This window comes from Acromyrmex echinatior, chromosome 1 (genome assembly GCF_024713525.1).
Source record: "Acromyrmex echinatior isolate Ae372 chromosome 1, ASM2471352v2, whole genome shotgun sequence".
NCBI lineage: Eukaryota > Metazoa > Arthropoda > Insecta > Hymenoptera > Formicidae > Acromyrmex > Acromyrmex echinatior.
In genome coordinates, this window is record NC_141852.1 from 1,994,120 (window position 1) to 2,011,238 (window position 17,119).

Sequence of the window (17,119 nt, forward strand, 5' to 3'; positions counted from 1 at the left end):
GCACATGAAACTTAGAATATTTCTATAAAACTGAGTTTAAGATATTAAAAATATACTTTGTGTTGTGCGTACGTGCGTGCGTGCGTGTTTCAAAAAAAAAGGAACATATTTTAATCCTTCTTCTAAGGCGGACATGTAACCATCTTTCTCCAAACGTTTTTGATCTAATGAGATTGAGATGATACTGCCTTTACTGCCATAGATATTTCCTTACTTGCTTTCTCTAACAAATTTATTCTCTTTTATCTTCTTACGTTTTGCAAATTTATCCATTTCTGGCATTACTTTTTTGGTAGACTTAAATACAGATGAAATACAGAATCTTTTAATTGTGTAGGATTAAAGCTTGTACTTGGTTCCAAAGATTGCACACTGCTAGTATAACTGCAGCTAGAAAGTGTACTACCAGGCTTATTTAGGATTTCATAATCTATTGGGTCATCTAAAAAGTATCCGCGGTTTTTTGTCACTAGATGTGTTGACCATCAACATCATCTAGTGACAAAAAACCGCGGATACTTTTTAGATGACCCAATATAATTATCACGTTACTCTCTTGGTTTTTAATATCTAATGATAATGTGTTCTCTAATGTGAAAATATGTAATTTATGATAAATTTATGATAAATTACAAATAATACATATTAAGACGATATAAACCCAATATTAGAAATAGTATTATTTTCATTAATATATACTTTTTATTGATTGAAAAAATCCACTGTAACTATGATCTGATAACATAAAGTTTCACATTGGAAAATTGCTTAGATAAATGGTGAGGAAGTATCTGCCGTACTTGTTTTGGGTAATGAACTTTGTGATTGTGAACAAATAATGTTCTGTAAATAAAATTATAAAATTTTAAAAATATAGAAAATAAGTTCTAACAAATAAATAAAAGTATAAAAACTAGATACTAGCTTTCTATGAGCTATAAAAGAAACTAGAAACATATTTCTATATAACACCCATTCCTTCCTCGGTTCATATCCAGGTAGTAACATTTGTCGCCTATTCTCTCTACTAAATATGTTTCTTAAAAACGATCATCATCTTTCGATTTCTTCGACTATAAAAAAATTATGTATTATATAATAATGTTTTGTTTTTATATGTTATGTAATAATTTAAAAAAAAATTACCTGACATATTTACTGTATAACAATTTCTCAAATTTTCAGAAAGTTTTTGCCACAGATCTTTCTTCTTCCTAATAATTTTAAAAATCCACATCGCATATAAACAACGATTTTCATGAATAAATTCAATAATAATTTCATCAACACTTAATGATTCCATGATAAAATATCTAAATTTTATTTAACAGTACTAGCAGTAAATATTTGAAAAGCTATAGATGTATCCGTCAAAAAAAGTTATGTTTCATCCAGTCGTTGTTGTAAACGGAAAAAGTTGACCATCTTCCATTCCAACACCCAGCCGATTCGCGACAACTTCATTCAACAACCGACATTCCAGCGCGCATGGGCATAATATTCGACTTCGTCATCCGACTTATTGTAGAACGAGTCTAACTCTCATCTTTTCGATTCTTACGACAACGATTGGATGAAACATAACCTCCATTTTACATACATCTATATAAAATAGTTTATCATGGAATACGTTTTCTTAAAAGAGTAATCTGATTCTTATAATTTGCGTCCAAATTAATAATAAATTTGAACAAATGTTTCAATATCCATTGTTTTGATTTATGACACAATTGTAGACTGGAAAGTACTCGACATAAAGGGTGTTTTTTTAATCCCGATAGATTTTTTTAAGCCCGATAGAACTTAAAATTGTAAAAACTAACACAAAAATTAAATTATAATCAAAAAATTTTTTTTAGTCGAAAGATCAATGCATGGCATTAACATTTGAAAATGATTTCGGGCATATGGCCATCGCGGCTGTTTAATTTAATTTTTTGTTTTATTTTTTACAATTTCAAGTTCTATCGGGTTAAAAAAAATACCCTTTATAACACGCGATAAGCAACTAGCGACATCCAATTCAGACATGCAACCTATTGTAGAACGGATCTAAAAAAAACACAATAGAGTCGCAATTCGTAAGCCATAAGAAATTGGCCAATCATAACTGAATATGATAAAAATAATCGACTATGATTTCTTACGAATTATGATTCTATTGTGTAATAGGGCTAAATCCTATATTTCAAGTACGTTGAGTTCCTTCGGAGCAACTCCGAGCAGCTCCCGAGAGACAAAACGAATAATGCTAATAAACCACAGTGAATGAGTTAAACAAGAGAAGTCTCTCTATCCCTTATGTAAAGGGAACAATAGACCGAATTTTCAATAACATTCAAAGACTTTTTCAAGAACATTCAAAGACTTTTTCAAGGAAATTCAATGGTTTTGAGCGATTTTTTCGAAAATCATTTATTCGATATTCGGATGTAATAATGGAACAATTTATGAAATTTTTATATTTTTTATTAATGTTTTAATGGAACTCGTACATCCTTAATTATGAATTTTACAAATATCACATGAGTATTTTGAAAACAAACTATCACTTGTTATTTTTATATTTTATTTTTTTATATAATGTTCAAAATTTCAAGAAAATGTAAAATTCTTATAAAAATTTTAATATCTTGTATAAGTAGATCTTTTTAGATGAAATTAATATGTATTTTATGTATTCTCTCTATTTTTTAAAAGATTGAGTAAACAATTCCTTTAACTTTTGAATTTATATGCCGAATTTTTAAGGAAAGACCGTGATAAAAGTTTAATATCATAATTCATATCGTTATAATTTTGTATATACAATATTAATATTTTTTACGCCAATGTAATTCTCATACTTTTATTTCTCAACACATGTACATATTATGAGTTATTTGTTTCGGATGGTTAATAATTAGTACGTGAAAAAAATTAGTTGTTACATAGACGAAAGTTTCCACCCGCATAGAAGAATCTACATCTCGTATATTAAGCATGCTAGTACAGAATATCGCATAAAATGCTTCATAACATTAATATCTCATATTGCTCTTATATATTTTTTTCTCCTCTTAGCATATCATGTCAATTATCAGCGACCCAGTTTGGCAGCGTCATCCTTTCACCGGTTTCAAGTGGGGAAGCATTTTCTTCAATTTACCTACATTTCTCTCAATGATTGAGAAGAGATAGCAAAACTTCACGTATGCTCTTATTGAGATTTACTTTAATTATTCAATCCAGCCTAAATATATCTTTTCTTATTAACATTTTTATCAAAAAAAGATGTAAATTAAAAGAAATATTTATTACGTAATAAATATTTTTCTTAATACTAAATATAAAATATGTATGCACCTTCTAAGGTAATTATTGTGTTGTAGTAATCTGAAGGCGAGAGAGATCCATTATTATTTGGCAATGAAAAGTAAGATATTTATCAAGATTCATTTTTCCCACAGTTTAAGAATTTAGCGGAATTTAATAGTTTTTTATGGAAAAAGTTAGTAACTATGCTATATTTGCTGACGTTCACAGCGTTTGATTTTACGCTGTAATGTCACTTATTGTTAGTGACAAAATTGATTAGTAAACAAAAAGTTCAAGCAATGTTCATGGCGAGGTACAGTACATTAACATATTATAATAATACAGGACCATAAAAAAATTTATGGAGAGTAACTCAAATCAGAGTAGACATTTCTTAAATTTTGGGTCACTCTATCCGAATTCGTAAACTATTTTATTCCACCATGTCCAGTCTTTTAGATAATAAAAAAAAAATGATGGAAAATCTATGAAAATTGAATTGAACATTTAAGGAAACAGTAAAAATAAATATATAAAATATAACATTAAAATGCGGTTGCAAAACTGATTTAAATATATTTTGGCAAATTTAACAAAGTGTACAAAACAGAAATTTTGCTTTATTATTAAATATTATAACTTATATACCTGCATCGCGTAAATTCATACTGATACATTTTGTGCCCAACTCTGTGCCTAATTTACTTAACTTATCTTCCAAAAGTAACAATTAAAATAATCATTTGGAGCTGAAAAAAATCTTTCACAGCTCATACAGATCGGCTGATTGTTTATTGCAGGAATTTTAAACTAATTTGTTTTATGATATGTTAGGTTGTAATAACATTAATACAGCAAAATTTTTTATTTCTTATACTTTGTTAAACTGATCAAAATAAACTTTTAAACTTCTGTGACCACATTTTAATGTTTTAGTTACTTTTGCTCCTTTCTCAAATGTTTCAATTTTCATAAACTTTTCCATCATTTGTTTTGATTATTTAAAAAATTGAACGTGAGCTAGAAACAGCTTACGAATTGGGATTTAGCGACTTAAAATCTATAAGAAACACATACTCTGGTTTGAATTGTTCTCCAAAAATTTTTTTCGTGGTCTTGAGTAATATTAACATTTCAATTAAAGCAATAAAATAAACTTGAATGATTAAAAAAATCAAATTATGTGGCTTTATTTAAAAAATTACTGAAAATGTTGATTTCTCCTTAAAAAAAAGAACATAATAAATGTATAATGCGTTTCTGCAATATACTGCCTTAAATAATACAATTATTTTCATATTTGTTTTTTCAACAATATAATTATTCTCTTATTATTTAGAGATCTTTAGATTTTCTTATAGATTTAACAAACAGAAAATTATTAGAAATAGCAGTTTCTAATAGTTTATTATGTATATAAATATACAATGTATTTTTTAAGTATGTATACTTAATTATTTCTTAAATAAAACACACACACACACACACACGCACACGTACAAAAAAACAGGATTATAAACAATTTTTTAATTAAGTTATTTTGTTGGGAATATTCATATAATGTTTAAACAAAAGTTTTTAACTGTTTCTTAATTAACGCTTTTTTATTAAATATATTTTGCTTTTCTACTTATACCTAATAACACAAATAATATCTCAAGAACGATTACCAAAAACATTTTATTGCATTGTTGAAATTTTATCATGAAATACTTTATATAAAACTGTGATTATATTATTTCATTTAAACAGTTAAAATTATCATTAAATACGAAAGTTTAAAACTTTCAAATCATTTTATAAATTTTCTTAAATAGAATAACTTTATTCAGAATAATTTTTAATAATTACATTATTAAAAATTATTCTGAATAAAGTTATTCTATTTATTATTAAAAAAAATTAACTATGTATATGCTTAAACCATATACATTTATCATATACATTTAATCCAGATATTGAATAATAACGATTGCATTATCAATATAAATATGCGTTTGAGTTACAAAGTATATTTTGTTTACAATATATATTTGTCAAAATTAAATAAAAATCAATAACGCGCGTAACGTAATGTTGTATCTTATTTTATAAAAATTGAAAAAAGATATAAATTATCTTATTTTTTCTATCCAATTCAAAAACAAGAAAAATAAGAAAATACAATTTAGAAAAGTTGTTGCAAAGTAAATTTTACAATCTATAATACATACATTTACCGTTATCATGCATAAGTACAATCACAGATTACGTACCAGAACGAGATTTCACCGTATTCAATTTAGCTACTTTCCAGCACTACCTGTATTTATTTAAAATAAAAGTGATAATAAAGTGAGTATGTATGTTTTAAACAGAGAAAAATAAAAGTATGGAGAGTATAATTGTAAATTATCTCCCTTTCTTTCTTTTTTTTAAAAAAAAGAATAATCCTCATTTAATCGTTAAAAGTTAGAGAGAGTATAACCTGTATAAAGTATGTATAAATTTAAAAAAGAAATGATGGAGTATGTCATGTTTGTATAATTATTAATACGCGAAATTCTGTTATGCTATTTTTTTAACATCATAGATATTTATATAGGCAATATATTATATGTATCTTATAAACAGTTTATGACATTTTACATTCAAAGAGATAATCGCAATGTAAAGTTTGTTAAATTATTATTTTCACAAACATTCTCTTTATAAAAAATTTATAAATCGCATTCTGCGCATTCTTGCACTCTCTCCAGTTATATTCCTTGTCTCCATAATCCTGACGGAACGTTTGTACTATAGCTAAAACTTCACTACCTGACATTTCCACGATGCGCTCGATAATTCGGGCGTACTAGAAACCACAGTCAACATTTGTCGGTCACCTAGTGCGCATTGCGAAGCATAGACATATATTTACTTTATTTTGAAAATAATGCAAGAAAGTGGATAAAATAAATACAATAAAACTTTAATACAAAACATTTATTTATGCATCATCTAATTGTATAAAACTGTTAAGTGTGATTTCTGCAAAGCTACGCGAATTGCTGAGGGATCTAATATTGAATGTTTAGATGTTCCATCAAATGAAAGGTAATTGTTGTGAGAAATTAAAAGATTACGTACGTTTTAAAATAAGCTTTAAATGTACATATTTTTATGAGAAAATAAAAGATTAAAAAACTGAAAATATATTCAAGATATATAAATAGAAAATAATATTTAAGTATTTGCTATTTAATTATACTACTATTACTGTTTAAGCATATTTTTTCGTTTATTACAATATTTTTATTGCAAAGAAAGTTTTTAAATATGTATTAAATACATTAATAACATTCTGTTACAAGAAAGAAGAAAATTAAAAACTATATAAAATGAAAACTGATCATAAGAAATATAATGTATTTATATATATATGAACTATAATATATTTTATGATGATTTATATAATTTTTAATTAATTCATAAATAAGAATTTAATGTTTCGTTCTCTCATGGATCACTAGAAATTTAGATAAAAGATACAACTTTCCATTGTACTAGCTGGCTTTCACCAGTCAGCAACTATCAATGATGAATTAACCTAAAGCTCCATGACTTGATCCTTGAATACTTTCTTATAAGTTACTGCAAAAACATAAATTGGCAAAGCAAGATTTGATATACAAAAATTTAAACGAAATTCAAGGGTAAATTTGCATTTTCAAATAATCTAGATATAAATATGTAAATTGTATATTAATGCATGTCTTTATTCCTTAATCAGATTTAAATGTTCAGATTCATTATATGAGAAACACTGTTAATAACAGTAAACAAATGTGAATGATGTGAAGATTATTTTAAACATTATAATTCACATTTCAATTCTGAGAATTTACAATTTTGTATACCGTGTTTTATATATATGTATGTATTTCGATATTTTATATACTTTATACATATATTTCGATATTTTATGTACTTTATACATATATCATACAGGATGTTTCTTTTGACTTAAGAAATATTTAAAATATTTTTGTTATTTTTAATGATATAACAAAACACTAAAAGTAAAAATTGTACGTTTCAAAAGAATAAATATTAAGATAAGCGAAGATTTTTCTCAAAATCATATTTTTTAAAATGTTAAGATTATTTTTTTAATACAATTATAACATTTTTTTTATATATTATAATTCCTCCAATTATTTTGAATGTAAAAGTAAGGCAAGTAAATTGAATGTCAAATTAAGGCAGAGTTATCAAAAAATCAATAGTTTATAAGATATTTTTTATACTTTATTTTGGCACAATTTTGACATAAAATATGAAATATCTCGCAAATTGGTGAAGAAAATATATAATTACTTTTAAAAAAAATTATGCAATTTATCATATTATAAATTATAAATTTTTTTAAAACAATTATTTTTTAAATACCTTAATACAATTGAATCATCTTATTAATCTGTGTAGAAAAGTATTAAGATATAATTATCAAAAAATATTTGGTTTTTGAGATATTTTATATTGTTAAAATATGAGATATTTTATATTGAATAAAATATATAATTATCAAATATCTTGTAAACTATCAATTTTTTTATAACTCTACATTAATACAATACTTTTGCATGCAAAATAATTAGAGGCACTATATATAAAAAGAAATTATGTAATTTTATTTATAAAATGGAAATGATTTTGATATTTTAAAAATTCTAATTTTTATGTTTATTATAATTATAATTATATTTATAATTATAAATTGTATAATATTTGCACTTTTAAAACGAACATTTTTTCTCTTTTATATTTTGTTGTAAAATAAAAAATAAATTATTAATTAAATATAAATTTTAAATATTCGAATTAGAGGAAATTTCTTGCATATTTTAAATTTTTCAGTATTTCCTGTTTTACATAGTAAAATTATGAGTTTTATTATAAATTCTTATTTCAATTTATAAATTTGAAACAAGTTTAAAAGCCGTTTTTTTTATTATAACAAGTTGTCGATTAATGAAATATTTCCAGCATATGTCAAATAGCAATACCTACTGCGGTATTGGAATAGAAAAAACGTATTTTTTTATACGTTCATAGTACATTAAAAAATATTGTAGTTATATATTTTTTTATTTGCTTTAATAAATTAATTTTTATATTTAATGTTTACAATAAATTCATTTTTATATTATTCGACAAAAAAATGCGATAGAATGAAAGTTACATGAAAAGTTATCGAATGGAAAGTATAATCCATGAGTAGCACTTATTAGTTCACTTACATTTTATATACGTTTCCTAGCGTATATAATAAACATTTCTAATGTTCTACAATAATTTAAGATGTTTTATATACAAACGTATATATAAAGTCAACAAATAAGGGAAAATGGGGGAACTGTGCGCAGCGGGTAATTATGCGCATCCTGATTTGATACTTTTCCAATAGATGAAGACATCACCGTGGTGAAATTTTTATGCAGGAAGTCGTCCTCTTATAATATAACTACAAAAGATACGACATAAATACATTGCTAGCCAGAGAAATACAAAAATGTGAAATCACATTTTTTCTTGTCACTTTAGCATTCAAAAAATAAGGTGATAAGTCCGTATTTTTATTAGGTGTTGGAATTAATTCGTAGCGTTTTTTAATGAAAGAATGTTATTTATTTCACATGAGCATTAAAAAATACATTAATGAAAGTACTTCCCATCACTTGTAAAACGCTACGAATTAATTCCAACACCTAATAATTTATTTATTTAAAGTTGCTTACGTTATTAAAGTACGTTATTATGTATCTTTTGAACTGTTATTTATTAAGTTTGGTTAGGAATTGTTGAAGTAATCGTATTTCATACCGAGTCAGGTCACGGTGGACAAATGTGGGCAAGCGTTTTGAAATGCGCACAATTACCCATCTTTCATATATTGTATGACTTGCATTAATTTTTTTGTTTCTTTCTTGGCATTTTTATTTTATTTTGCCATTTGATTTTGCCAAAGTCTATGTGCATTATAATGATTTTGTATTTTTTAAATATATTTAATATATTAGGGGTACAAATAAGTTCGTGCGGTTTTTTCTCGAAATTTGGGGCTTTATTGTGAAAAACCGGTTACAATGTAATCAGAGTCACTTCCAATGATAATGCGAGCTCTTCTTGCGTTTGACATGGATCTTCATCGAGTAATGCCTCTAATTCTGCGTCTTCAAACTTTCTTGGACATCCGGCACGCTCTTGGTCTTCCAAGTCAAAGTCACCACTCTTAACCGTGCAAACCACTTCTGACACGTTCGCTCAGATAGAGCATGGTCACCATAAACTTCCATTAAAATACGATGACTTTCGGCAGCACTTTTCTTCATATTGAAGTAATGCAGTAAAACTCCCCGCAAAAACACTTTATTTGGTACAAAGTTCGACATATTTGACAAAGTAAAAATATTGTTGTTTACAATTCGAACAAATGACACATACTGAACTTAATACCTACTAATGACAGCTATCCAACGCATACTTAGAAATACGGAACGGTGGAATGAAACAGTAGTTACGCCATCTCTTTCAAAACCGCACGAACTTATTTGTACCCCTAATATATTTAAAATATATTTAATATATATTTATATGGCGATATAATGAATATATGTATTTTCTGATTTCTTTTTCAACATTCCACAATTAATTCATTTCTTATGATTTTTGTTTCGCGCACAATTACTCAATCCATGCGCACAATTACCCGACGCGTGAGAAATTTTTTCACTTTTCCATTTTTTCCTTTTGCTCAAATACAATCTTATTGAATAAAAATCTGTTCGATATGAGGATACGTAATGGTAGAATAATGTTTATAGTTTTTATTTCCATACTTATATTGCTTTGAACTTGGAAAATCATTCCAGGACAATAAATTTCTCTTAAGTGCGCACAATTCACCCACTTTCCTCTATTATTGTCGTTTCTCATTGTTTTTAGAACATTAATAGAATTTCGTTTATAAACTCCTTTTTAACAGAATTGAAAATTTTTAATATATTTAATTTTAATTACAATGAAACTTTTTCAACACATTATATTGTAACTACAAAATGTCATACATAATGAAAATCTCAATATTTTCCATACAAATTACAATATAATAACTTTAGTTAATATAGTACCTTCTATCAGTTGAAATAAAAAAAGATGTTAAATATACATAAGATCTTAAAATTCTTTATTGAAAATTAATAAAAACATTAAATATGCGTAAAAATCGACTTTACTTAAGTTGGCATTTAAAAATGCATCCATGTATCAATATAAACTTGACATACATATAATTTTGAATTTATTACCTTTTCTGTAAGGATAAAAGAAATCTTCATAAAGGTTTCCTTTATTCTAGCAAAAACTTAGGTAAAAATTGTTTCTTATACTTCATATTTTTTCTTACATTTTTAATAAAGGATTTTAGAACCTATATTTAAATGAAATTTTTTTTACTTTCAACTTATAATAACATACGAGATCTACTCCAAAAATATCCGACGTCTGTATATAATAGCTTCTTGGGCATTCTCTCTATTGTGGCATTCAATATTAATATAAGTGGGAACTTTAAAAAATACATCCATCAAGTGGTACCACACCCAATAGCTATTCGATTAGCAATGATACGCAGAATTGTGTGAGCGTCGAAAACTCCAAGTATTTCACAGAGACCGAGCAGATCATTCATTTCACCTGATTTAGGATTTTTTTATTAAATACGACATTTCCAACTTCACTAATTCCTATACAGTTCAAATATATAGCCTCGTGTGACTTTTGATTATTTCCTGATTGAAAAATCTATTGAAGAGCAAAAGATTTGACAAAATGCAATGATGAGGAAGACAGCTATTGGCTGTTACAAAAGTGACTTCCAAGATTATTTCCGGAAATGGATGGACCGCTGGAAGAAGATCATTACTTCGAAAGATCAAAAGCGACATTGTCCATAGCACTCCAAAGTAGACTCTTTTTCATAGATAGAGATCGTACTTTTGAGGCAAACCTTGTACTGTTAAAATTTGTACGAAAAAAAAACCTGTATTAAAATAGTCCTTTTTTATCATTTTAATAACAAATTTTTCAAAGTTACGATATTGTAGAACAATATATAATAAACAAGATCGCATTTAGTATATAGAAAAAATTATATAGGAAATAAGTATTCTTGTTTTTATGCTTGAAAAAAATCATTTTTTGTTCAATAATATTATTAATTAATCATGTATTATTTCATCAAAATATTTCATTTATTATAAAATAAAGATATTAAAAAATGATAAACATAATAGATAATTTTATAACGTTTTTTGATAACTAGGTCATAAAATGATGACTCTAAAGAAAGGTGTACATGTAATCTACGATTTATTACTGTTTATCGGCCTGGCAATAATTTATTTCACCGAAGCTGTAGTGTTAATGTTAATTCCTCGCCGATATCGAGCAAAATCAATCAAAGGTGAAATTGCTCTTATTACTGGTGGTGCTAGCGGTATCGGCAAACTAATCGCAATCAAATTTGCCAAACTCGGTGCTCATGTAATCGTTTGGGACATCAACAAAAATGGTAAGAGATTATTCAAATCATTCCAAATAAATAATGATTCTTGTTTTTAATTGAAATGTTAAATATACACATATGTAAGGAACGGTGAAAGGAACGGTGGGTAAGACGAAATGGGGATGATAAATTGCCAATTTTTCCAAATTAATAATGGGTGAAGCCAATGCTGTACTCGTTAAGGGTTTTGGTAATTATCCAGAGATACGAATCTCCTGACTTTGATATATGTTGTCAAGGTCATCATTCTGAGTGACCTTCAACAAATTTTAGCCGTCGCTTGTTATTCATTAAGAAGTCATTAACAAAAAAAGTTTGAAAAAATAAAATCTTATTTCTGCTATATTTAATATTAAAAAGTATACCTTCCGTATCTTTCCTTGTTTGAGGCCAAGGGAAGGACCTCGCTTCGCGTGGAAGTCATGTCTCTTGACAGAGAGATGATGGGGTGAACTTCCCTATGAACAGAAAGCCATTACGTAAGTAAGAAAGGGTATAGAATAGTTTTTGATATTATATTACGTACAAATAAGTTTCCGCCGTTTTTTAACAAAAATTAAACATTTATTGATGTGAAATTGCTTGTTGAGTCGCTCCTAATGTAAGTGCAAGTTCTTTTTGCGTTTGGCACGAATCTTCATTCAATAATTCCGCTTCCAATTCCGCGTCTTCGTATACTTTCGGCCTTCCGCTACGTTCTTTGTCTTCGACATCAAATTCACCGTTCTTAAATTTTTGAAACCATTCACGTCAACTTCTCTCACTTAAGGCAGCTTCACCATATGCTTCTACAAGCAATCGATGAGCCTCAGCTGCAGATTTCTTCAAATTAAAGAAGTAAATCAAAAGTTCCCGCAAATGACACTTATTCGACTCAAAACTCGGCATTTTCGCACAAAAAAAATATATGATGCTGATACAAAATCGCTAGTATTTCAAGGTTATGTTGTTGACAGATGTCCAACCTTACGATATAATGTTTTACATCAAACAATTTTAACCATAGCTTGCTAGTGGCACCGTCTTTTGTCAAACGGCGGAAACTTATTTGTACATCTAATATAACAGAAATAAGACATTATTTTTTCAAACTTTTTTGTTAGTAATTTAATAATTTTTTAATGAATAACGACGATTAAAATCTGTTAAAGGTCACTCAGGGTAATGACTTTGACAACATATGTTAAGGTCAAGATCATCGATGGTTCGCATGTCTACATAATTGTACGTATTTTAGCACTTTTCAAATAGAGACAAATAGAGACATCACCGCAGCGGAATTTCTAAGCTAGAAATAATTCTTTTGAAATATAATCATAAATTACGATTTAAAACTGTAGTCAGTAGCAAAAGTGAAAAAAAGTGAAATTACATAATTTGATAATTTTGACATCCAGAAAATAAGACTATACATATTCTTATTTTGTTTATTTGATCGTACATACCTTACAAAAATATGTCATTTTGAGCTATTATTCGTTGAGTTAAGTTAAAAAATCTTTGAGTAATTGTATTTCTTATCAAATCAATTCACGATGGGTAATTGTGCGCATGGACAATTCAAAGTTTCCTTTCAATGAAAAGTGTACTATTTGCGAAGAATTCGGAAAATATGGAACTTTGTCCAATCAATAAATTAAAAGTAACATAATATTAATGTTATAATTTCGTATTCCATAATATAAATGTAACATAATACATGATGTTACATAACAGCCCAAAGAACATACCAAGTTGAAAGAAAATCAAATACTTTAACATGATGATTTGAAAATGATGATTTGTGGGTACAAAATGTGACTGTTTATTGACTTTAAACATCAAAAAAATAAAGTCATTTTGATTTTTTGTTGATTTTTGTGTGTTCCTTAGGAGTTATATTGTAGAATGCAAAATTATAACATTAATATTATGTTTTAGTTTGTATCGACTGAGTAATTTCAATACTGCCTGTGTTCTCTGAATGGGTCTATGAATAGTGCAGTGGAACTGATGACCCTAAGAATTACATATGCGATTTTTGTTTAAATAATTAATTTTCCTAAATTTTATATTATTTTTTCGAAGTTTATATTAATTTTGTATTAACATTGGTATAATAATATATTTTTTCATTTTCTAATCAACATTTCCATGAAACATTTTCCATGAAATATTTATTTTATTAATTTTATATTTATTTCTTACGATTTTGGCTTTGCGCACGATGACTCAACTTATGCGCACGATAACCCAACTTATGCACACAATTACCCAACACACGAAAAATTTTTTCGCTTTTGCTTTTTTTACTTTTTGTTAAATACAGCATTATCAAATGAAAAATTGTTCAATATAAGAATGCAAATCGTTAGAAGAATATTTATACTTTACATTTCCATGTTTATATTAAAAACCACATTATAGCAATGAATTCCCCTTAAGGGGATCCTAAAGTAAAGTTCAAACTTCGACGAAATCATCAGAGGTCGCGCTGGGCGCCGCCCATCGACATGTCTTTTTATACTACCACAGCAATATCTCACGCAACCTATGATACACGCAGTCACACGTACATGTCAATTTTTATATAACAAATTATTGCGACAAAGCATCTAAGTCTAATTCTAAAAACTCGACATTGTTTGTTCGTGTAAACTATGTCTAGGAACCATTATATCATACGTACAGATTGTAAAGCTTTCGTATCAAGCAAATGTTGTCACGACTTGACAACTGAGACGCCATGTTACACTAAGAAATAGTAAAAAATCAATCAATTTTGAAATTTTCGATTATTCTCGGTATAGACTCCACTTTCCAGACACATATTAATGCATATACTTTAATCCTGGAAAAGGATTTCGAATCGGTGAAAGAGAGAAAGTATTTCTTATACAAAAATTATACGTGCTTACGTGGTAAAACAGGAGGCTTTAGGATCCCCTTAAGTGCGCATAATTTTACTTTCCCCTAATAGGGTTTCAAATAATAATAAATCTCTTGTATTTGATTTCAACCTATTCACATAGATAATCTAATAAGAACTATGTATTAAATAAATTCATATGCAATTTTTAGTGTTTATTTATAAAAAATGACATAATTATTGCAAATATTATAATATCATTTCATAAGATCACAGTATAATATAGTTAAAAATAGATTAATATACTAATGTTTTTTATTTCTCTCTATAATAATATTTTTTATATATGTGTATACCTTCACACTACTCATGATGCTCAGCAATTGTCAAATTATTCATGTTTGACAACAGCGATGTACCTATACAATTACGTTTTATTACGTTCACTCATAGCTCCTCTTAATTTCAGAAAAAAATCATTTCACAGTTAATATTTTATTATACGTTGACTATAGATTGTAAATTTCTCTTATTCTCTTTTTCATATTTTATTATTATCCGGATAGCACATAATATTTATAAAATATTTATCAAAATATTTTGTAAATATTTTTGTGGACTTAAATTATGCACAGATTATAAAGATTTATTATGAATATTATGAAAATATTTAATAAATATTATAATCCTTTAACTAGGTATAGGTATAGGAGCATATGCGAACTTTGATTATTACGACTGAAACATGGAAAAATAAATAGAATAAAATTCTACTTGGAGAGAAATATTAATTTAACAATCGATTTTATTTTAAAATTTTTAGGTAAAAAAGATCGTTTTTGCTTCAATGTTGAAAAACTCAGTGAAAAAAAATTGAGAGCTAAATAAAAAAGCAACTTAAAGATAAAGATTCAATTTTTTGACCGTTTCAACCGTTTTGTATACAATTTTTTTCATTCGCGCCGTGGAACTTTGCAAATTTCATAAAAAATTTTGAGATTTGTTGCATTTTTATTTATGTTTGTGTAACTCTATAAAGTATCAATAAGATCATTGTCTGAAGTATCGCCCTGAAAAATAGAAATTTCAAGTTGCTAAAATGCTCATTAAAATACTTTTTTTAACCTGTTGATACAATGATTTTTGAGTTCTTCTATTTTAAAATTTGCCTACTTTTGCAGGATGGAACAGATGATTTTGATTTAAATTTTGTTGGGTAATGTAGTTACAGAAATAACTCCTTAAATCGAATTAATAATTTCGGCATCGATTCGACGTCGAATTAATAATTTCGACATCAATTCGACGTCGAATTGATGATTTCGATGTCAATTTGACATCCGTTCGAAGCCGAATTAACTATTATTTCTTACTAAATTTGCCAAATCCCTTAGGGAAATAATAAATGGCCATGTCTTCAACAATCAAATTCATATGGTCTTTGCAAAATTTTAAAGGTTGAAATCGGATACACAGTGTAATTGATAATATTGATTTCAGTTTTCCGACGTAAACAATACAATGAATTTCTTAAATATACACTGACAGAACTTCTATAATATAGTGCTAACAACTGAATGACCACTGCTTATATCGAGATATTAACTCTCTAAATTCTTTGGAGTAAAATCTTACTTAAAGAGAAAAAATTGACTGTCTTGATATGTACTCTTAATAATTGTTAAGCTATCTTTATGATATATGAGGCAACCAGGCTCAATATGGGACTCTTAAGTTTTAAGAATTTTTTTAACTTTTGCTAAGATCAAAATTGAAAATCAATGGTCACATTCAAAAGAAAATACATTTCTGAACATTGAAAGAAATGAAGAATCATATTCAAATATTTATATAGAGATTTAAAAGAAAGGTAGCATTTGGAGCAAAAGTATGTACTCAACGCGAACTGCATATACGTCTTCCCTTTTTCATACAAAAATATTAAAAATATGTAAAATAAAGTAATCCAACGTTACTTTTATAATATTGCATAAACATATTGATATATAAACATTTAAAAAAATCTATTTAGCAACTTAGACATTGAATACTTGTGTTAACTTCTCCTTCTTAAAACTATGCTTACGGAGATCTACTTGCAGTTCGGACAAGTGAAAGACCCTTTATCATTTTTAATTAATTCCACACAATCTTCATGAACATATTTGTCACAAATGTCACACTTATGCATGTGCTCGGATATGGCCCATATTGATATCACCATACAAAGAATTCCTTTTCTTTATAAACAAAACGTTGTGACAAAAATATAAACTAAATATACTATTGTAAAACATGAATATAGAACTACAATAAGATAAACTACGAAAATTAATAATCATGTTTTCATAATTATAGAAAGCAATTATTTACTTATTACATCA

General features: G+C 26.9%; 1 protein-coding gene across 1 annotated transcript in view; it reads left to right on the forward strand.

Annotated features, from left to right (window-relative positions):
- The first annotated feature begins 5,736 nt into the window (after nucleotides 1-5,736).
- The window catches only part of LOC105151697 (estradiol 17-beta-dehydrogenase 11), a 35,192-nt gene continuing 23,809 nt past the window's right edge, over nucleotides 5,737-17,119 (forward strand). The window contains exons 1-2 of the mRNA XM_011065538.2: nucleotides 5,737-6,375; nucleotides 11,645-11,893. Coding sequence (XP_011063840.1) covers nucleotides 6,357-6,375; nucleotides 11,645-11,893 — 268 coding nt within the window. The 5' untranslated portion in view covers nucleotides 5,737-6,356. The remainder of the gene's footprint in view (nucleotides 6,376-11,644; nucleotides 11,894-17,119) is intronic.